Source organism: Mus musculus, chromosome 1 (assembly GCF_000001635.26).
Source record: "Mus musculus strain C57BL/6J chromosome 1, GRCm38.p6 C57BL/6J".
NCBI classification, from domain to species: domain Eukaryota; kingdom Metazoa; phylum Chordata; class Mammalia; order Rodentia; family Muridae; genus Mus; species Mus musculus.
The window spans coordinates 25,438,154-25,460,988 of record NC_000067.6 but is presented as its reverse complement, the minus strand read 5'-3'; the positions used below and the strand labels follow the sequence as shown (position 1 = coordinate 25,460,988).

General features: G+C 36.9%; 1 protein-coding gene and 1 non-coding gene across 5 annotated transcripts in view; one reads left to right on the top strand and one right to left on the bottom strand.

Annotated features, from left to right (window-relative positions):
- Adgrb3 (adhesion G protein-coupled receptor B3) overlaps window positions 1-22,835 on the top strand; it is a 767,297-nt gene that overhangs the window by 373,784 nt on the left and 370,678 nt on the right. For all 4 annotated transcript variants that reach the window (NM_175642.4, XM_017319555.2, XM_006495818.4 and 1 more), the window contains 2 exons: window positions 178-246; window positions 3,889-3,997. In NM_175642.4, coding sequence (NP_783573.4) covers window positions 178-246; window positions 3,889-3,997 — 178 coding nt within the window. The remainder of the gene's footprint in view (window positions 1-177; window positions 247-3,888; window positions 3,998-22,835) is intronic.
- Window positions 9,815-9,918, bottom strand: Gm25294. Its single transcript, XR_003949201.1, has one exon. It is a non-coding gene; the product is annotated as a U6 spliceosomal RNA (small nuclear RNA).

The window sequence follows — 22,835 nt, the reverse complement described above, 5'->3', positions numbered from 1 at the left end:
CTCAGTTTGATGGATGGCTGCAAGCATCCACATCTGTATTGGTCATAAAGATGAAGACTGTGTCGGGATGTAAAGCAATGCTGCAAACAGTCATATAACAGAATTGTTCCAGATGGGTTTTTCACAAAGTACATTCTCAAAGAGGATACTAAACTTCTTATCTGATTTAATTTACAGAACTTCTTTCAAATAGTTAGCAACCTTCTTGATGAAGAAAACAAGGAGAAATGGGAAGACGCACAACAGGTGAGGATGGGATTATTTTAGAACTGTTGACAAAGTTAACTAGACACAGTTCTTAAAATGCATTAACAGTCAATAGTTTGAGTATGACATGATCTTGGAAATCATTCTAAATGAAAAAACAGTCAACTTTACAGAAATCAAGTCATTATTTAGAATAGCATCCCATAGAAGAAATTTTGTGTGAGCGTATGAAAAAAAAAAAAAAAGTGACCATGTTTAGCTAATTTGCAACTTCTAGAAACAAATATGTGATCACTAAGTAAGTTAGCAATAGGTGTTGTTCTGGTTTATAGACAGTGGAAAACAAGATAATTGAAGAAACTATATCTCAATGGAAGTGATGTGCTATTTACTAATGAGAAAATCAATTGCATTTCATTCATGCTTCACAGGAACTGCCTTGTGTGGATTCTCATTCAGTTTTTAATATAAACTCTCATAAACAGTCATATTCAAGTTTTCCTTTCTGCCGTGCCTTATATGTTAGCGGACTTTTTACTGTCTTAGCTCATTTACAAATGCTTTGCCCTCTCAGACTATGCTATGTACTGTGAGACTCTCTCCCGAAAACAGAAAAGGTGTTTTACAGGTGAACAAAGTGGAAGTATAGTTTTTTAATTACTATGGGAATTTAATATATCTGAGCATGAAACTTCTTTAAGCTTTCTGGTTTACAAATTCCCCAGCTCAAGGCACTCTGGAGAAACAGAATTTACTGAAGTTTCTGAGGTAAACCATCCACTGCCTGCCTTCTTTATAGTCACAGCTAAGGCCCTCAGAAGCGAGGCCTGACCTTTATTCCAGTTATGCTAGGAGATCCATAAATAACACACTGTGGCTAGCCTCATTATCGGGTACCAATTCTGTGCTTCTGGCCAATCCAAGGGTGAAAAAAATCACCTTTTAGTTTCAAACTTTACTCTATTTTCTTCTGCTCCTTTGAATTATACACTTGTCCTTGGCCTTTATCTAGAGGGCAGCCTTGTTCCCTCGCTGTGAGAAAGTGAGGTCTTCACCTAGAATACAGCTGTCATAGCTCGGCACATCCTTCCAGAATGCTAGATCCTATTAATTACGGATACATTCAGAATGAATGTATGATATTCTGTTTAGGACAAGGCAGGAATTCATCTCATGGTGTTTTTTACCGGAATGTCATGTGAGCAAGTAACAAATGGTATTAGGCATTCTTGTCAGTGGAAAAATCAGGAATGTGTAATCTGTATGTTTAGTTGTGACGTAGGATTAGTTCTATTCTCGTTTTTATAATATATTTTCAATTGGAATGATTCTTAACGATGTTTTTTAAGATGATGGTTTAGAATTTTAAAAGAGGTTATTTTGTAGCTTTTACTAAAAGTAATTACAGCTACATGGTAAGTATGCATGACACAAAATGTGACTCCTCAAAATAAAAGTAAAAAAGGAAAAGGTGTTTAAAACTTACCAAAAATAATCCTTGTGATCGCTCTTTATCTTCGAGAAGTAGACTTAACAAAAACAACCTTGAAAATAGATCTCAATGTGACTTTAGTAAACCAAATGAGGAACTCTGACGTCAGAATTTGTAACCGACGTACAATTCTGAAAAACATGCCTTGGAAAGCCCGCTGGTCATTCAACAACCGCACTTAAGAAGACTCAGAACTGTATTTAGATAAAGATGTTTCTTAAATTGTAGCCTAATAGCATTTGATATGTAAATGAAGAAAATATCTAATTAAAAAAATGAAAAAAAATTGTAGCCTAAAGTGAAAGAAGAATGTACTTAATAGCAGTGTACCCTCCCTCTCCCGTGACATACGCATACACATACGTGCACATACACCAACACCATGGCAGTGGGTTTAAGGCATGTAATTTCTTCAATAGTTCATATTACAAAGTCCACCCTTATGTCCCTGGCTTATGAGGGTACAATCCCTGTTCAGTTAACCTAATCCATCTAATGCCTATCATGTAAATACCACTGTGCCCTGCCTGATCTCAATGACTGTTCTGCAGCAAGGACAGAAAGGACTTGTCTATCTGAAGTCCCCATGATCTGGAATGTGTAATATACTGATCACTAGGCCCTTATCAAAAAACCTTGCCAGCCCTGCTCTATTACACTGAATGGCTATTGGGTAGATAGAGTTAATAACTGGGCCTTTAGTATGTCAGGAAAGGGTTTACAATTTAAAAAGACTTAAGCATATTTGCAATAGGCTGGATGATTCTTACGACTACTAATTTTCCTAAGTACGTACTCTAGTAAAAGAAAGGGAAAGGAGAGGCCGATGCTGTCTCCAAGAGGGAAACGTCAGCCTCTTTTTTTCAGTTTGTGGTCAACCCTATCTCATACATCACTCACAAGCGTACGCAAGAGAAGTCAGCGTCATACAGTAGACTCAGGAAGTTTCAGGGCCCATAGGTCCCTCTTTTATGCTCATCGAATGGGGGTGATGGAATTTTAGAATTCCCACCTCAGGATTGAGAATCTAGGTGAGATAAAGATTGACCTCCCAAAATATTCCCCGTATTAAACATTGAGGTTTCCTGTGGAAGATGTGTATATGTAAGTGGATAGGTAAAGTTTGTATATATGTACAAACCTCTGATAAATACACACATAGGCTGACAGCCTACTCAGCCCTTTTCTTCCTGATCCAGTCTCTCAGACCTCTGGCCTTCTGCTATCCAGACAGTCAGGTCTTTTTCTCTCCCACTATGGCATTTATAATACAAAGTAACTAAAACTGTATCAATTAATTTTGCATGATTTGAAGCTGCTCCAATGTGCATGCTCACACAGGTAAATAGCACATTTTTTTTTTGATGTCATCAATGTTACATATGGTATGAGCTTTTTCCAGGCTGTGGTGTCTTTGAAAAAACAGATCCTTTTGTGTGCACTGTGGCGCTGGCAAGGACACTTAGAGTGTGGAGGTAAATTGACTTGCCAATAGGTAGATGGATAGGTAACTAGGCAGACAGGTAGAAAACACAGGAATAGAAATCGATATATGGCAAATGAGACAATGGATACATACAGCCTCAGTTACTATAAGAGGTACAAAATGGCTTCAGCTATATTGTTATCCTCCTTGAGATTCTATTTATAGCCTACAATAAGTATAATATTCTCACATAGGTTTGTTCCTTTCATGGGTATATGGAAAAATATTTACATGTTTGCTATGATTATAATCCTACATTTATTGCTAATGTTGTTCATACAGTGACTAATAAAATTATCAGAAGTAAATGTTTCTCACAGGTGCTCATGATATGTTTCTCCATATGGATATTAAGCTAAAAATTCAGTGTCTAATTTCTGTGTTTTCTGATGTAAGTCAGAGTTTTTATGGAAACATAATGTTATTTGTGTGCAGACAATCTAACAGCCATTTCAGAAGTTTTCTTGAGCTTCAGGAGTGATGAATTAGTGTATCTTGTCACTTCCAAAGCTCTTGCTGTGGGACACCTGCTATCAGATTCAACTATTAATTTTAAAGCTAAAATATGATTCCAGCTGCAAATGTTTCTCCAAACAAAATGGATCTCATTTGTAATTTTATTATGTAGTGTATCTTACTTTTCTAGTTATGTGTCCCAACATATGAACGTTTTATCAAGTCTAACTTGCTCTTATTTTTCTAGATTTACCCAGGCTCAATAGAGTTAATGCAGGTGATTGAAGATTTTATACACATTGTTGGAATGGGGATGATGGACTTTCAAAATTCATACCTAATGACTGGAAATGTAGGTAAGAAATAGGAACAGTGCTCAAAACCTTACTGAAATTAAATGCCAGAGTTTGTGCCACGCGTTTCAAGTGTAATGTTCTTGTTTATTATCTTTAGGTATATGTGAAGAAATATATTGTGGAAATTTACTGGCTGTGGTGTAGATAGACCAAGTCCCATGTACATTAAATACATACCCCTGTTTAAATGTGTACTATCATATGAGTTTCTTTAGGGAGAGATAACCAACCACCTATTCACCCCAGGTAGGGCACTAAGTGCAGAACAAAACAAAATTACTTCACCCAAATGCTAATTTGTTAAATGAATATGTTTCCTAAATGTACTTATAAGAGCCTGCATAAGGGATTACATAGGAGAGCATGGGTAATTTGGAGGTGCTGCATCACTGAAAGACCTACCCCAGCACAGATGAAGACTTAACAAAAGCAGCTTGCTCAGAGCTCCCTTCCCAAATCACAGGCAATTCCACTGAAAAGTCTCCTAAAAAAAACACCCTGGGTGTTTGCTTAATGAATATAACCTGAAGAGGAGGCCTCTTGAGTCTTAAAATGTTCTTAGCTTCCTGCACTGTGTAACAATCTTCAGACTCCTGAGTCTTGTAAGGTACATTAACTACCTAAGTCTTACATTCTCCCTTCCTCCCTCCTTTCCCTTTTCTTCCATGTTCAACTTGACACAAATGCCCACTTAAGATTTCTTCCCTGGCTCTTACATTGCTTCTATCTACTCCTCTATTGGTGATCCTTGAACTTTGAAAGGGGTGGTTTGGGTGTCTAGTTGTTTTTCTATTTTGAGTAAACATGGAACTGCCAGGCTTTCCAATATGAAGTTATTCTCAGCATCTTAGACAGTTATGATTGCCAGGTAGTGACCACTCTACCCTGAAAAGAATACATTACTCCCCAGTGGGAATGGGCTTTGTACCACTTACAGCTTAATTTCACCATGTCCTAAAACCAAATGAAAGTGTCCCTAGCAATAAGAACTTACAATCTAATGCTTCCAGGCAACCAACATGTATCTCAATAGCCTGTATGGTTTCCATGGATTCAGGGAAGGTAAGATATTAGTAAGAGCCAGCTGTTTACCCAGTAACCTTAGGCCTCCTGTGAGTTTCATTTTCTAACAACACAGTGTCTCTTTTTTCAAATGCTCCAATTTTTGTTTTTACTGTTATTCTAAACCTTTCAAAATGTGTAAACCACATAAAGGTTAGCATTATATAATGAAACACATTAGAGAGCATGGCCAGGATTGCATATTGACCACTGCTATTTTAAACAAATGTCAATGGGTTTGGGGATTTAGAAGGACGAAGGTTAAAAGAAAATTCTAGCATCACTTATATTAGCTGCTTTAACAGAAGAACATTGTTAATCCAGTGGTGTAGATAATGACATCATTCTACCTAGCCTTCTGTGACTCCCAGTCACTTCCCACTAGCACCCCCGAGCCTTCTATTCTGGGGTACAACTGTGTGGCTACAACATCTATTTCCACCCCTACAGGGCAGGACAGGGAGTTGAAGCTTCTGGACATGCCTCAGGATTAAGGGGCCACAAAGCTATGATCTCTCTACTCCTCCCATGGCTGGACCTGGAATCTGAGAGGGTCCAGACATTGGACCCTGGCTTCAAACTGTCCACTAGCCACACAGGACAGCTGCAGTGTCCCTTCCAAACATCCATCTTAAATATACTCCAACTCAATGAACAGCTTGTCCCATTTGCTTATGAGTAAGTGATAGTCTCCCTTGTCTGTTATTCTTTCTATATCTTCATTTTTTTTATTGGCTCACAAGTTCTGTAGTGCTTTATAAGCTCAGTTGATATGCCAGGCTAAATTGCCCAGATCTGCCAGAGACTCCCCTACCTTATAAGGATCAGGTCCCAACATGCTGTTTAGCCAAAGCCACAGAAGCATCAGGTAAATCTCAAGGGCACTGAGGAATTCATTTCTTTATTCTTTTAAGATGATGCTTCTGTTAAACCAGAGGAACTGGGCAGCAGACACCCCCTATACCAAGCACATTTTACTCAATAAGGGTATTTTTTAAAATCCTGTTATCATCCAGTTCCTGATACTCTTGGTGACCTCTATTGACCAGAACTAACTGTTCCTAATGGCTTTTATGAGCCAGTTTGTCAGCGAATAATTTCCCTCATACTGTGCTTGATTATGCAGCCTTTGTGTCAGGGAGACATGAGTAGTTTGCATTATTCTGTTTCTCTACCCCATGGCACTTAGACTGATTCCATCTGCAGCTACATCCCACAACCACATGAGCCAAACTTCAAAACCACGTGTTTCTTGTTCAGCAGCCTTTCACAATCCAAACAATTATTATGGTTTCCTATACTGGACTATTCAGAAGGTCCATGTTTTTGCAATAGATCATGAATTCTCACTTTTTATGTTAAATAAAGGACCTGAGAAATATCTTCTATCACTTTGATCTTGATCTTGATCTGATTTCCCCCCAAGATCCCACAATGAACTCTTTTTTTTATTTTGTTTTGTTCTTGTTTGTTTGTTTGTTTGTTTGTTTGAGACAGGGTTTCTCTTTATAGCCCAGGCTGTCCTGGAACTCACTCTGTCGAACAGGCTGGCCTAGAACTCAGAAATCCACCTGCCTCTGACTCCCAAGTACTGGGATTAAAGGCGTGCACCACCACCACCTGGCAATGAACTCTTTAGTAGAGATATAATTTACACTTTTTTACCTTCATGTGTAGCTGACAAGAAACAGCAAGCCAAAGCATCTATCTCATCCTCTGGCTTCTATATCCTTCCTCCTGAATCAGAAACTAGGGCAGAAAAATAGTATCTCCACGTCTGTTTACCATTTGCACCCCCTTCCTTGTGTACACAAGTTCTTTCCAGACAAGGCCTCAGTTACAAACATTTTCTATCACCCAAAGGAAGGGCTCTATGATTGCTACCAAGCCTGCTTATAATCCCACCTTTTATATAATGTCTCCAGGGATTGCAATATATTTTCTAGTTTAGGAGTCATTTGGAGGCTATCCCTGTCATCGAATGAGAAGCACTATAAAGCACAGATGAAGATAGCAAGCATGGGATCCACCCATCCCAGAGTGCTCTGCTCTCACGTATATGTCAGTTGAATGCAATAGCATGGCAAGATGCACATACCTGCCACTACAGCAAGGGGACATGTACCTCATACCACACAGGGAAAGGTATGATTCCATGTGGGAATATTGTCCCTAAACATTCCAGCCTCAGATTCATGCTTTCTCACCTGTCTTAGAAACCACGCAACTGTTCTTCCCCAACTTAGCCTAGGTTCTGGGAATCTCCTATCAGGTTCTGCTTGTGTTACATAACTTTGCCGGAAGACACCTGAACAAGCGTCATTGCAACTGAGCTAGGCCCCAGTGACAAGCTTAAAAAGTGTTCCCTGAAAGTACAGCTTGCTGAGCCAGTGAGTTTACTGGGCTTGCTTGCAAAAATGTGGGTGAAAAGTCACTTAGAGGGTCATCAAAGGCAGCTATATAACTGAAAAGCCCACTCCTTGGGAACAAAAGTTGTGCAAGAAAGGTGCATTCCCAGAACTCTGTCTAACTTACAGGTGTCTCCACAGAAGAACATGCCTTCCTGCAAGAGTTACCTACAGTGTATATAATCGTACAGAGAGCCCTTTGAGAATTATAGCTTTCTAATTATCCTGAATCTTCAAAGTTTTTGAGATTCCATAACCTTATAAGTTTCATTGACTTCCTGAGTCTTGTAACCCTCCCTCCTCCATCCAGGAATAAAAATTTCAATGTAAAGAAAGCAGTCAATACATAATTGTGTGTGTGTGTGTGTGTGTGTGTGTGTGTGCGCACACACACACACACCAGCACACCCATGCATACACATGCATGCAAGCACACTCCCTGTGCAAGCATGAACCTGTGAAAATGTCCATGTGCCCACAGTTTTTTCCTGTGCATGTTTCTATAGAGGTTAATATATCCTTATTTTGTTTTCATTTGCCAAGTGTTCCTTGCTACCTATCAAATATAATTTAGAATATTACACATCAATGATTTAAAAGACATAATCAAACATGAAACCTCATTATCTCCCATGCATATGTATAGGCTATTGAGTCACTTCCTTACTAAGCATACCAAACATGATAGGTTTCTATGGAACATTTCAGAGTGCTTCTCAGGGACATGTGATCATGCCACTGCTGGGGTTTCTGAAATACCTTCCAGGATGCCATAGGTTACTCAAATCTCTGTTGTGGAGTCTAAAATGGTAAACACACCCACAAATGACAACTTCTTTTCCTTGCTGTTACTGCTGCACTTCATGAGATTCTTAAGAGGAGCTAAACCCCCATGCCTTGTTTTCTACAGAGCCAACAATAACTGCATTAAGCAAATGGCATAGTTCTCTTTGCAGATGAAAATTAGCAAAGAACAAAGGAATTGTCTTTTTCATTATTATACAAATTGGTTTCATGAAGGATTAGAGTTTTATTATTTCCTTAATACTTCCTGCCCTAATTTTTACTGTGATTCAAAAAGATTTTCTTCTATTTGCCATGCTACAATTATCTTCATATAAAGACAATGGAGCTCTGAGTAGTAAGGTGTTATCATTATTATTAATCTGAGCACTGGCCTGAAGGGCTTGAAACCTGTCTGGTCTACATAAGAAACTCTCAAAAACAAAATAGTAAAATATGTTATTAGATCAATCTCAGATATTTAAAATACTGTAAAGCAGCGAGTCTCAGCCACTTTGGGGCTGGAGTGACCCTTTCACAGGGGTCACCTAAGACTATCAGAAAGCATAGATATTCATATTATGATTCATACCAGTGGCAAAATTACAGTTATGAAATAGCAACAAGAATAATTTTATGTTGGCGGTCATTGCAACATAATATATAGTCACAGCATTAGGAAGGTTGAGAGCCTATGTTTAAATTTTGGCTTAATCCGAACTGTTTCAAAATAATATATCAAATTATCTATAGTAGTAGTAGTGACAATGTATTATGTCTAGAGTTTAAACATCATGAGTAAATATTTATTTTATACATTTATCTTTTTTCACTATTATTATATTGTGGCATGTTTTGCATTTATAATACAAAAATCCCAAATTACTGACTGACCACTAATAAGAAGTCTTATGTATCACTGATTTGCCTCCAAGTAATGCCTCGACCCTTACTATAGTTTGGTGACTGTAACTGGGAGCTATTCTGTACCAATAGGGATTTCCAACAAGTGACAAATTGCATAGTATAGGTGATTGCTAAATGTTCTGGAATGGTGTGCCAGAAGTTAGAACCAATAATGTGATAACTGACTTCTAAAACCTTATTTTTAAAAATGATGGTCTTACAGCTGAGAATAATAAATTATGCTTAAAATCATGGACTTAATTTATTGAGATAAAAAGATTACATGTCTTGCAATAGTCTTCTACAAGAATAATTTCAGTAAAAAGTTTCAACATATCTTCATTTAAAAAAAAGTGTCTCCATGTATATCACTATCTGGCAAATGAAGTTTATACTTTGCTAAAAACTTATATGATTGGGAGAATGTAAAGAGAATATCCAAATACAGTCAAATTTTCAAAAGATATATATATCAACACCTTTAATATGCCATTGGGAAAAATAATTTTATAAAAAGAATTAAACCAAAGTAAATTTTCTTCTCCCCCAGGAATTTTCATGTGTCAGCTCAACATTCATTTAAGATGTAATTCTCACAATAACTTCATGAAACATATTAAATTTACTCACCTTATGAAGACTAATTTATTTATTTATTTTTACTATGGAACACTTCTCAAATATGTGTGTCATCCTCACTGAGGGGCCAAGCTAATCTCTGTATCATTCCAATTTTAATGTATGTGTTGCTGTAGCATGCACAAGAATAGTCTATTCATTATAATTAGTTCTTTTACTTTTTTACTTAGAACTTGAAATGTATTCATTAATCTGAATCCAAATATCAGTAATATGTTATATGTTGTTATCTTATGTATTATATTCAATTTTAAAAAACAAAATTACCGACTAAGCAAATTAATAATTTTTCTCAATTTTCTGTGAGATTGACTCCACTAATGCAAATGAATTACTTCAGACTCTGTGATGCTGCAATCCCATTACTCAGAATCAGAAGAACTGTGAGTTCTAGTATAACCTAAACTCCAGAGCAAGACAATGACCCCAACATGTAAGAAATCAATAGAGGTGGAGCCAACAGGCACCTGCAGAAATGGCTCAGCGGTTAAGAAAACTGCCTGTTCTTACAGAGGACCTGGGTTCAATTCCCAGCATCCACATGGTAGCTCACAACTGTTTGTAACTCCATTCCCAAAGGATCTTATGACCTCTTCTAGCATTGCTGGGCATCAGGCATCCATGTGTGCATAGATATCAATGCAGATAAAGCACCCATACACATCATTCTTAAATCATAAAACATTTACATAAGTAAATAAACACTTAGTATGCGTTGCATGTGCCAAGTAAACCAAATGCTGGAAAGGAACTATTTAAAGTATGTTTGTATTTCAAGACTATTTTGCTTCAGTTAAATGTGTTCTAAATATTAAATTATTCAATAAAGAAGAATGAGAAAATAAAAAATTAAATATTTCTAAGGAAAGAAGCATTTGATCGTTTATGATAGACTTTGAAGTTTTGCTGAGATTTTTTTTTTTTACCTTTCAAGATGAAAGGAAGCAGTTAGCAAGCAGATGGTTACATTGCACACCATTGCTTTTTATCAAAGATAATTAAGAGATGTACTGCTCAGCTTTAAAAATATTCCTTCATTTATAGCTCCAGTTTAGAGAATCAATGCCCTCTTCTGGCCTTCATGGCTATCTGCATGCTTGGTACATACACACATACTCAGGACCACATAAATACATATAAAAGTAAAGAAATAAACCTCTAAAGCAAAAACTTGTTACATTCTAGAATTGTCTGGGAAGACAATCTTAGTTAAAAAATTACCTCTATCAGATTGCGGTGCAGGGATGTGTGTGTGTGTGTGTGTGTGTGTGTGTGTGTGTGTGTGTGTGTGTGTGTGTGTGAGAGTGTGTGCTGGAGGGATCACCATTTTTATTTGCTGTAGATATCCCAGGATGGGACTATTACTTAGAGAACAGGTCCTGAACTGTATAAGAAAGGTCTATAAGCTTATGATTCTCTGCCATATGCAGCATCCTCTAGCTCCTGTTTCATTTCTTTGGCTATGGAATGAGTTTCTTGGCCAGAGTTACTACTTTGTGGAATATCAAATAAGTATGCCTTCAAGACTCACATGGGCACCTGCCTTTACTTCCCTCAATTGTAGACTATAAACTGAAATTGTAAAACAAAAACAAAACAAAAACAAACAAAAAAACCCCTTTGCTTCCTAAGTCGCTTTAGATCAGGACGTTTTAGCTCAGCAGCACAGAGAAAACTAGGACAGATAGATGTCTAGGTTGAGGTTCTGTTTAGAATATAAGCACTTTGTTTTGATTTTTAAAAATGACACTACTATTTATGGAAGTAAAGAAAAAGATGAGAGCCATTATGAGACAAGTTTCTGAATTCTAAGGAAAATTTAGAATCACTGAAGCTTGACTTGGTAAGAGCCCTGCTCTGGTAGGGAGGCTCTTAAAGCAGAAAATGGAGCTACAGCTACAGGGAAAGACTGCAAACACAATTAGTGTGAGGAGAGATAAAGGGCTCTTAACTGCAATCAGTGTGTGACATCATGAAGAATCAAATTAGTAAAGTATGGATAAAAACCAAATGTGGGAATGAATTTGGGATTCTCTCTGAGGTTGGAATTGATTGGATTCCATAACTGATGCTACCGTGAGTGTACAGGGAGAAATTGAGACTGTATTTATTCTGAAAGCATTTGAAACTATCTCTCACATATCGATATTTAGAAAATACGCATCCCCAAGTGACAAGCAAGAATGAGACCTTGGATTTTGGCACAGAAGTCAAATCAATAAATATAGATGGTGATCAACCACACAGAAATAAGGGTTGGTGCTGTGTTTAAAAATTCTAAGGAAAAGTACAGACACAGTAAACAGGGCATACGTTTTCATGCTGTAGGTGGCTACCATGGTTATATCCTGAAGTTTTGATTCAGTTGTCTGCAAGGATTGGCTTAGCACGGATATACACTGCTGTGCTCACGTACTGCTGTGCCACAACTGTTCTGAGGAAGTACTCAATGTTGACAATATTATACAAACAGAATGTTTTTAAGCCTGATAATATCTTCAAATACTGAATGTAAGGATTCTCAACTATAAGGAATTTCAAGTGCTGTTCCTGAAATGCAGGATTCTTGAAAATATATCTCCATTTCCTCCTCAGTACAGCAGTAATACAGGTATCTCAGTTACACTAAAGTAAACACATGGTTTTCTTTGTGAAGTGAATTATCATGGCTTATTCTTGATTTAGAAATATGGACTAGTGTGCTTTTCAGAATGAACAAGCATATTTCTGAAATTGAATCAGAATAAAGGCATACAATTTCAACATCTTTTTTCCCTCCACAATGCCTTTTTTATCAGCATAATATCTGTCATTTCCAAATTTTACAGTGAAATTTGATAACCACTTTGGTCTAATATCTTGGTCCTCAGTTGAGGAGGACTAGCAGTTCCATCTGATGCTGCAGGCTGTGAGCAAGGCCTGGCTTCTCCTTCTGTGCCTAGCTTTGTGCTTCACACATCTCTCTCACTTGCTCAGCTTCTTTCCCTAAAAACAAGATACATGTGGATGCGAAGGCCCCAAAATAGAGAGATTTGCATATTTTGTATTATTGATGTCAGTTCAGTTAGCTAGACTATGGTGGCGGGGAAACGTGTAAGGAACTCTGTCACTTCCTAGCCAGACACGTGTAATAAGTGAGTGATTCTCCTTTCCTTAAGTCAGAAAGAAAAAAATGTAAATTACAAGTTTCTTTCTATAGTTCTTTCATACAGCTGCAGTTGAGGAAATACTTCAAAAGTCTTTGGAAACCAAGACATTGAATGATATCAACACTGAATTCTTTGATTATTTCATTTTTATTTGATAATAATTATTCCAAAATACCAACTTCTCCATGTATTCCAAATGTCTAGGGGTCGAAACGATGGGGCAGTTAATGCACTTTTTTTTTCTCCAAATTTTCTGGGATTATAAGCAATACAAACAACCAAGGGATTATAGATGGGCTCCAGTGCACCTAGCAAAGAACCCCCGTTTAAAGTGTTTCCTAGCGCTAGAACAGTCTATTATTAATGATTCACATATTTAATTCACTTTATACTGTCTCAGTCTCTTATTAACTACATGTCATGTCCTGTTCTAGGTTCTCAGGCTTTGTCAGTGAGTGAATGTGACAAAGCCCTCACTCTTGAGGAATTGTGAAATTTGTGTTTCATATTAATGAGACACATGTCAAACAAATACCATCCAATATGCCCAATGGTTATAACTGCTAGGAAGAGAAATAAAGCAATCTACCGGGTTTTGGAATACGGAGTGAAGACAGGGGTCACATTTAATGATGAAAGGCCAGTAAAGGCCATGATCATTGATATTCAAAATGGCATAAAGGCTCACGGAGAATCTGAGCCACAGTGGCATGTGTAGGAAGAACATTTCCAATGGAACACAAGTAGTACGTAAAAGCTATGGTGCACCCAAGTGCATTGTACACTGAAGTAAAGGGAGAACTCTAAGAATGTTGAAGTGGCCATGCATGACCATGAAAGCAAGGCTGTCAAAGAGGGAACACGAAGAGAGATTGGGAACACATTTGACTGGGTTGAAAAATAAGCGAAAATGAGGGCAGATTTGGTCAGAAAACGGCATAATTGGATCTGTCTTTTAGTGGCTTTATTAGGACTACAAAATGGGAAATGATCAGGCTATTCGGGATGTGAGAGGATGCAGCTGGGAACAGTGAGAAGATACAGGGGATGGGATAGATGACACTGGAAATGGTAAGAAGTTAGTTGGTCTGGCAGATTTTACTAACAGTTTTGATAGGCTGTGAACAAAAAAGAGGATATTCTTAGTTTGGCATGGATGCTATTCAACTACTGTGGATGCTGATGCAAGAAGATTTCATGATTTTCAAGATTGTCTAAAGATAAACAAGAAACACAAAATAAAGGTTCAAGGGTATTTCTTTGTATCTATAAAGTAATTATTCGTATATGTGTGTGTGTGTATGCATGAGCATGTATGTTCATTTGTGTGTGTAACGTGTGCATGTGAATATGTGTGTGTGTATGCATGTGTGTATGTGTGTACATATGTATTTATACGTGTGTGTGCATGTGTGTGTATATTGTGTTAATCATTTACTAAAAGCTGACATATGAAAACAACCTCAAAACATAAATACCTCATAAATATAGGAAACTACATGTGAAGTGTTGAGTGTATTTCTGGGTCAGTGGTCAAAAATGTCACTTCTTTTATTCTAAAATGCTATTATAATGTTCTGTTAATTCTTTGTTCCTTTCTTATACTGTATTTTCTTCAATGCTCAATAAATACAGAGCAAAGCTCTTGGTTAGGGACAGGCACAATAGCCAGACATCAAACATAGACAGATCAGACATACACAACAGACAGGCAACACAGACAGACCACACATCACAACCTACAGAGAGATGGAAGCTGTGTTTCCTCATTACATAGGAGTCCTAACTCCTACAGTCTAGGCTAATTTCATTTCTGTTCTCAGGGAGACTGGTCAATATTATCATGGAAACCAACACCATCCTATTTCCATCCCATCCTCTGAATCCTGAGACAAGAACCAGAGTGAATATCATCATTAAAATAATTTTATAACTGTGGCACAGCTTAAGCTGCCATTTAAACACTGAAATGATCATGGTTTCCCAATGATTTTTTTAATTTAAATAAGCTATATTTTATCTGAAATGTTGGTGTTTCTTTCTTATATTTATGTCATGGATTCTCAATAACAGAACTCTTAAAAATCGACCACGCCCCACTAGGAGCTGGCCAATTCTAATATGCTTTGTATTTTGTAAGAACATTTTCTATTTAAAAATATTTAAAAATTAAGAGCATGCGAAACTTTGATGTGTAATTAAAATACACGTTTGAAAGTATCTTATCACTCCAGCTTCAAAATATTATCGCTCACAGGGTTATTGTCACAGTTAGAAATCTAGACCTTAATATAGAAAACATTAATCAAGTTATCTAGTTGCAGTATTAGTAGAGATTTAATCTCCTGTAAGTAAATTAGGGTGAAAATTAGTTACATAAAAATCTATGCTTATATAATCTGTTTTATGTTCTTATGTTAACACAATTATTCATCAACTTCTTATTCAATAATATTTTGGTTGCTGAAAGTCTTTAAAGCACTTCAATGAGCATTCTGTCTTGTTTTATATAACCTAACTCTCCTAAATTTTTCTATAGTATCCTGATATTCCAACTTCTAAACTGAACTGCTCTGCTGTGACTATCTTATTTAGTCATTCCTAAATTACTATTTAATAATTTTTGACTCCTATTTCCTTATTGGCTTGCTTCCAAACAATAACATAAAGCTTTGGAAAGTCTTCTTTGAGGTACCTCAGGTTCGCGTCTTTTGAGTATGCATTTTAACGACAACTACAAAGTGTCAGATAGAGACTAGTAGTCCAAAAATCTATTTTCAGAAGTCTCATTGGAGTACAGTGGATAGAAAACATTTCTATTCATTGCATCCTCATTTCTTATGCTCTCCTAACAAAAGTTCAGGTCATACTCTAGAGAAGTTCCCAAATTAATGGTGTTCATGGTGCTGTTTTTCTGACTGCCCTGTTGTAGGTGTGTGGAAGGCACTTGCATGGTTTGTCCTATGTCAGTGATTTGCCTTCAGAATAAATGACTTTTCCCTTTGTATCTCAGTAACTAACAGGTCAAGATTTGTTTCTTTCTTTGGTCCAGCCAATCACCCTCAAACCTACTTCTGTTCTATTTAGAATTTAAGTCAAATTATCTTTTTTAAATTATGACCCTCAGGTAACTTATTCATATGTTCTGTTTTTGCTCATCATTGTTAAATTATTCCTGACCATTTTTTTTCTTTTGCAGCAACAGTCTTCATAAATACTTATTTCATTAAAAATTTTAAACTGTTTTTTTTCTGCCCAATTATTCATACCATTAATACGAATATGAATTTTCCTGTTATACATGTTATGTAACACATCTTAGCCAAGGAATGGTTATGGACTTGTTCCTCATTCAGTCTAGACTCCTACATCTACCATCCTGCAGAGAATGGGTTGCTATAGGAACAATTTTCTGTCTCTACCATATAGTCTTTATTTTATATTTATTTATTTTTTGTTTTATTTTATAAACATTATTTTCAAAAAAAACTTGACACTAAAAGCAATCATCACACTAAAATTAACCAGATTCAAAAATCTATACTTCTCAATAAAATTGTTAGAGTGGTCACTTTGACGCTTTTGAGCCTCCCATTAGGTTTTTGTATGTTTGCCATTGAATATTTTGTTCTGCGCTTATCCACACTGAGGGAAACATCTTGATCTCTAAAACCCAGGACACACAAACCCCAGTTTACAATATTAGCAATAGAGAATGAATAAACTTTCCAAGACCTTGGAGAAAAACAATGGGAAATAAAATAGAAACTTTCGTGTCTAGCCAAGGCATGCATGCCTGTGAGGGAAAAACTGCAGCCTGTAGGAGTGAATTAATGTAACAGGGATAGTGAAGTTCATATTTAAATGTTCTGGGTAGTTAGCTTTTAATAGAGAATAATAACCTCAATATTAAATTTTCTGATTGACCATAGGAGAGTTATTGATTTTCTTATACATTGACACATACACCTCACCATAAAAGTCTTCAATTTGATGGTCTGTAGTATCCACACTGAAGCTACTGAGGGACGTTTAGCATTTGAGAGCTATGAAGAGAGACTTTGCAAGAGGGAGTAGCTTTGATCTTCATTTTAGAGCTTCCAGGGCCTGCCTGCAGCCAGGGAAGCTTTTTCTGACAGGGGAGTGAGCAGAAGGGATATCTGGGACATGGGATGGCTTTTTGTTTCCATGGAGAACTTTGATCTAAAAGTTATCAGAATCATCTGCTTCTCCGTCGTGAGTTCTTTCCTTTTGTTTACGATTAATTTCTTTAAAATCTGGTAGATTCACACTTGTGAGTATAAATGGAAAGATAAAAATCTAAAGCCTTCTGGAAGCAAGACATAAAATTTTAAACTGTGCTAGTACCTACTGGTTTATCTGATAGTGTAAGGATTTAGAATTATTTAAAGTGTCATATTGTATCCTTCCTTGTAATTTTGTTCTTTAACTGAAAGGACGCTACCGTATGTGCCACTATGAAAGCTAATCCTGTTTCAGCTGTTTCTATGGAAATAATTGTCATCTCTATGACAATAGTGGTCTGACTCTGTAATAATAACCATGTAAAGAACAGAGGCAATGAGTCCCTCATAACAATGTATTTCCTTCTTTTCTGTTTTCATGAGTCTCTTGCTTTGGAAATGCTTTCTTGCTTTATTTGGCTACACCAAGAAACTTGTGCTGACTTCTCCCTCTTTACCAAAATACCCTTCGCTCAGTATGAGGCTTTGATCTAAATTTGCAAACCGAAAAACAGACTCAGATTAGAAACCAACAGTCTTCTGTCCTAGCAGGTGGGGAGAGGGGCAGAGAAGCTATTCTGTAGCTTTTCAAAAATGCTGGCCAGGTATAAAAGTACACTCCTGTAGTTTCAGAACTCCAGTCTTTGAGTCAAGATGATAGGGCATTCAATGCCATCCTGAGCTACATAACAAGACCATGTCCAATAAAAATATATAGGAGTAAGATAAATTGTGCTGGCTTTCAGTCTTGACACATGGCTAATCACATTCAGTGACGAACACAAGTCACTTCATCACCCAAGTCCTCTGATGCCACTCTCAGAATAAAGTAAAATAAAATAAAAACTTCCCTGAGGGGTTACTGCCATGATTCTATGGTAAATATATTTGATAGCTGGAAAGTAATAGCGCCTTTATTTTGTAAAGCACGCAGAGGGAAAATTATGGGTTTTCCTACTGACTGGATGTGTAAATATAGTGACATTATTCCAGTCAGTCTGACCATAGTCTCTTCCCCTAGAAAACTTTAAAAGTGATACTAAAATTTGCTACCCTGTATATTTTTTTTAAAATCTAAATATTATGCTTGATACACATTTTTTTACAATGAGGAAAATGATGTTATACTTCTAGGCAGATAGTGTAATAATCAAAACAATGTGCTGTGTGATTTAGATTAGGCATATGGCACAATTGCCTTCTGGCATGTAATGACAGTAAACACCCATAAGGATTTCGAGGCAATTGGTATCTGAAGGAGGGACTCCTCTTTTCTGTGCATTTATATGTCATGAGTCAAATTGCAGCTCCCTTGAATTATTTTTAGAAGACAGTATTTTCTGCCTTAAGTTGGCGATATCTAAACGTTTGTCTGCCATGTTTTATTGTTTGTTTATATATGTATCAAGCAGCCCTATCGTCTGCAGGATTTACAAATGTCTTAGTGGCCCTGCTTCTTAAGGTCTCTTCTATAGTTGGAAGAATTTGGAGCTTTTGAAACCTACAAAAACTTCCTCCTATCCATGCGCTGAGGCTCTGCCTTCCTTAGCGTCAGAGAGGTTGAAACAGGGTGAAATCAGAGGCATTATGGATGGTATGACCATAGTCAACAATTAAAATTTTTCTGAAGGGAAAAAGTAACTTCAGATTGTAAATAATTTCTCACCATGCTCATATGGTTTCTCTTCAAATTGCATGCCAGTGTTACAAGGTCAGTAAATTCGCTGTTTCTCATAGGCACGTCCCCACATGTATGACTGTGCTTTGCATAGGATTGGAGCTCAATTAGTATTTGCTGAATGAATGAGTTCCTCATGCTGTTGGATTTCCAACATTCTCCATGCTGGAAAATGTATTCATATCTACATGTCAACTTTTAGTTCTAACTTGAAGGCATCCAATTTATATTTCTTTTTTTTTTTTTTTTTGATTTTTTTACTAGATACTTTCTTCATTTACATTTCAAATGTTATCCCGAAAGTCCCCTATACCACCCCCCTGCCCTGCTCCCCTACCCACTCACTCCCACTTCTTGGCCCTGGCATTCCCCTGTATTGGGGCATATAAAGTTTGCAAGACCAAGGGGCCTCTGTTCCCAATGATGGCCAACTAGGCCATCTTCTGCTACATATGTTGTATCCTAACTAAATACTCTGCCCGCTGAATATGGGATCACTATTAGTATTAATGTAATATAATAAGTGTTCTATGTCTTACCATTTCACTATTCAATATGCCCTTTCTTTCTTTCTTTCTTTCTTTCTTTCTTTCTTTCTTTCTTTCTTTCTTTCTTTCTTTCTTTCTTTCTTCCTTCCTTCCTTCCTTCCTTCCTTCCTTTCTTTTTTCTTTCTTTCTTTCTTTCTTTCTTTCTTTCTTTCTTTCTTCCTTCCTTCCTTCCTTCCTTCCTTCCTTCCTTCCTTCCTTCCTTCCGTCCTCTCTCTCTCTCTCTCTCTCTCTCTCTCTCTCTCTCTCTGTACTGTCCTGATGCCTTTGGAACATCATTGGCCTTTACTAGTCCCTGAACCAGCATAGGCAGTGGATCCTGCCTTCTCCTCCTCTTCCTCCTCCTCCTCTTCTTTTCCTTCTCCTTGTCAACTAGGAACTATCTGTGAAACCCACCTCAGACATTCATGTTCAGAGTGGTTTTTCTTGATCTACTTCCTATTGTCTGCCTCATCCGCCATTTACTTTATAGTAATACTACTTACAATCTAGAATGCTATGAACTGTCATTTTCCCTTGGTGGTCTATTTCAGCATTTTAAGGACAAATACTTCCTGTTTCCTTTGTAGTCCCCAGATTTCAGTGGTAGGGAAGTTCTTGGAATACTCTGTAGTTTAAAGGAGACTTATTGGATGTATATATTCACAAATTAATGTGTAAGTCAGTAATGATGTCTTCACTCCTATCAAGATAGGTACTCCTCGTGGATTCTGCTCTTAAGGTAACGTGTGAGTCAATATCTGAGGGCCTTGGTATTGCTGAGCCCTAACTCCTCGGAGCTTCTGGCCTTGTTTCTGATAGGGTTTAGGCAACCCTCAGCTTCAAATAAATAAGGGAATGTATGAGAAACATCAATGCTGTCATTTTCCAGCTCCTTACTGTTTTATACTCGGTTAATTATAATTGGCCCCCTCTATAGAAATTGCACTGGTTGGAATTAGACTTTAACCTAAAGCATGTTCTAAAGTAATTTGGTTTTACTACTTATGTATACATGCAAAAATAATTTTCCATCTCATATCTTACTTTGCATTAGGTAGGATTAGAATTCTGAAGTATCTGCATAAAGAAAATGATTATCTGAGAGTGTGTTTTCTAAAAGATCATAGACATAACCTTCTTGAAATAGAAAAGAAATTAGTATAGTAATTGGGCAGCTTCTCCACTGTGTTATGTGTAATATGGAAAAAACACCATAGTCGGAAAGGGTTTTCAATAAACAGTGCAGTAAATGATCATTCTAAAGTGATTTTTTTTTTATTCTACTTGTTTAAAAAAAATCATTCCAAAACAGAATGTCCTGAAATTGTGTCAAGATTAGTGTGGCTAACCCGTTTCTTCTAAATGCCTAGCTGGTAAACATTTCAGGACCACCATCTCTGTTGCAGCTATGCAATTCTGCCATTGTGCCCTGAAGGTAATGAATGGCCATAAAGAAATCGTAGGTGTTGCTGAGTTCCAACAAACTTTATTTACAGCATTGATATTTCAATTTTATTTAAGTATCACATCCCAGGAAGAATTATTCTTAATTTTTCCAATTGTTTAAAGTATGTGAAAAATATTTTTTTAGTTTTTTAGTGACATAAAATAAAGCAAAGGGGACAGACATATTTGTTGCAGGCAATAATTTACCTATTTCTGGTGAAGACATTCCTACTTGTACAGGGCTCACACGAATGGCCTTGGACTCTTCCCTCAATGCTGAAGAAATAAGAATGATGTGCTAAGAAGTTGAAGGAGTTTCCCCCATGAGTGCCTCTGCCTAACCAAAACAAAACAAACAAAAACAAAATTAAAATCAGAAACGCATTTTATTGTCAGATCCCTTATTTGAAATTGGTAATGGAAAATGAAAAAAAAATAGAATGTGAAGCTTTGATACAGGAAAGGAATATGAAAAATAGTTAATTATATGGTTGAATCACACATGATATTTAAGACTTAGAGGCTGAAGAAGGAACTCAGAAAAGTCCTACATTGTTACTTACTTTTGGCCTCATCTAGTTTGTCTACATTTAACTGACACAAGGTTTTGTTTTGTTTTCTTTTCTTTTGTTTTCCCTAACAAGAGAAATTGAGAACTTAAGCAAGGAAGTTTCTCATTTAAATTTGAATATTGTGTCACTAGGACTTGGGCATCTTTTTTTGTTTGTTTGTTTTGTTTTTCGAGACAGGGTTTCTCTGTATAGCCCTGGCTGTCCTGGAGCTCACTTTGTAGACCAGGCTGGCCTCAAACTCAGAAATCTGCCTGCCTCTGCCTCCCGAGTGCTGGGATTAAAGGCATGCGCCACCATGCCCAGCTTGGACTTGGGCATCTTAAACTCTGTAATGGAGGTGGAGGTAATGAAAGGGATGAGATTCACTGGTCTGAAGCATGCACTGCCCACTGCTGCTGTTTACAGGGAAGATACAGATGAGCACCACATCCTATCCATCTCTCCCTTTCTCTATGACCTTCAACATTCTAATCCCCACCTTTGGAAAAGAATCCCATGATGTCAGCGTACCAAAGTGAAGTGTTGGTGGTGTGAACAATTAAAGTTCTATTTATGGAAATATCTGAATGTTTCCTACAGACTACTGTGGCAGAATTTTAAGAAAGGATTTTTTTCATGGAGATGTTAGAACATAACAGAGTGCATGCAAAGGAAATTACATGTGTTTTTTTTTTAAATCATTGTTCTTCAATGACATCTAGTTTTGATTTGATGGGCGTAATTTTGATTTGCCTCAGACCAAAAACCTGAATCTGTCTTTTCTTCTCAGTGAAAAACAGGACAATGAGGCAGACACTACATTTGATGTTCATTTGCTAGATAAAATCAAACTGCACCAGGCTGCACAAATCTGAGTAGACAAACTGGGATTTGAATCCTCATGAGAGTACTTACAACCTTGGAGAAGTAGCTCAAACATAACCTGATTCCTCATTTGTAAAACAAAGACCTTGATAATAGCAATGAAGATAACCACAATAATAATGCCTCCTGAGATGATTTTTATGGTAAATGAGATATCACTTCTAAGGTTTCTTGATAAGTGTCATGTTAAAAACAGTGTCTTGCAATGAAGAGATGTTTGACAAAATACTTGTTGAATGAATTAAATAGTGAATACCAAGTGTCAAGCTCCTAACAATTATCCAATAAGGCCAGAAAAGAGCTATCTTTCCTCCCTTCTTAGACATTCTCAGTGTTTGCTGAGGAGTCGGCATTTCTATATAAACCTAAACTACAAGTTTTTTACTGCTAAATCCTCTGAAATTTTCAGAGGTGCCACTCAGTGAATCGACTTTCTAAGAATATACTAAGGAAACCAATAGGTATATCCTACCATACCAAAACATGAATTCGTATTCTCCAGCCCCAATCTCTTCCTAGAGAAGCTATGCAGATGACCACCTAAAAAATCTTGAGTGATA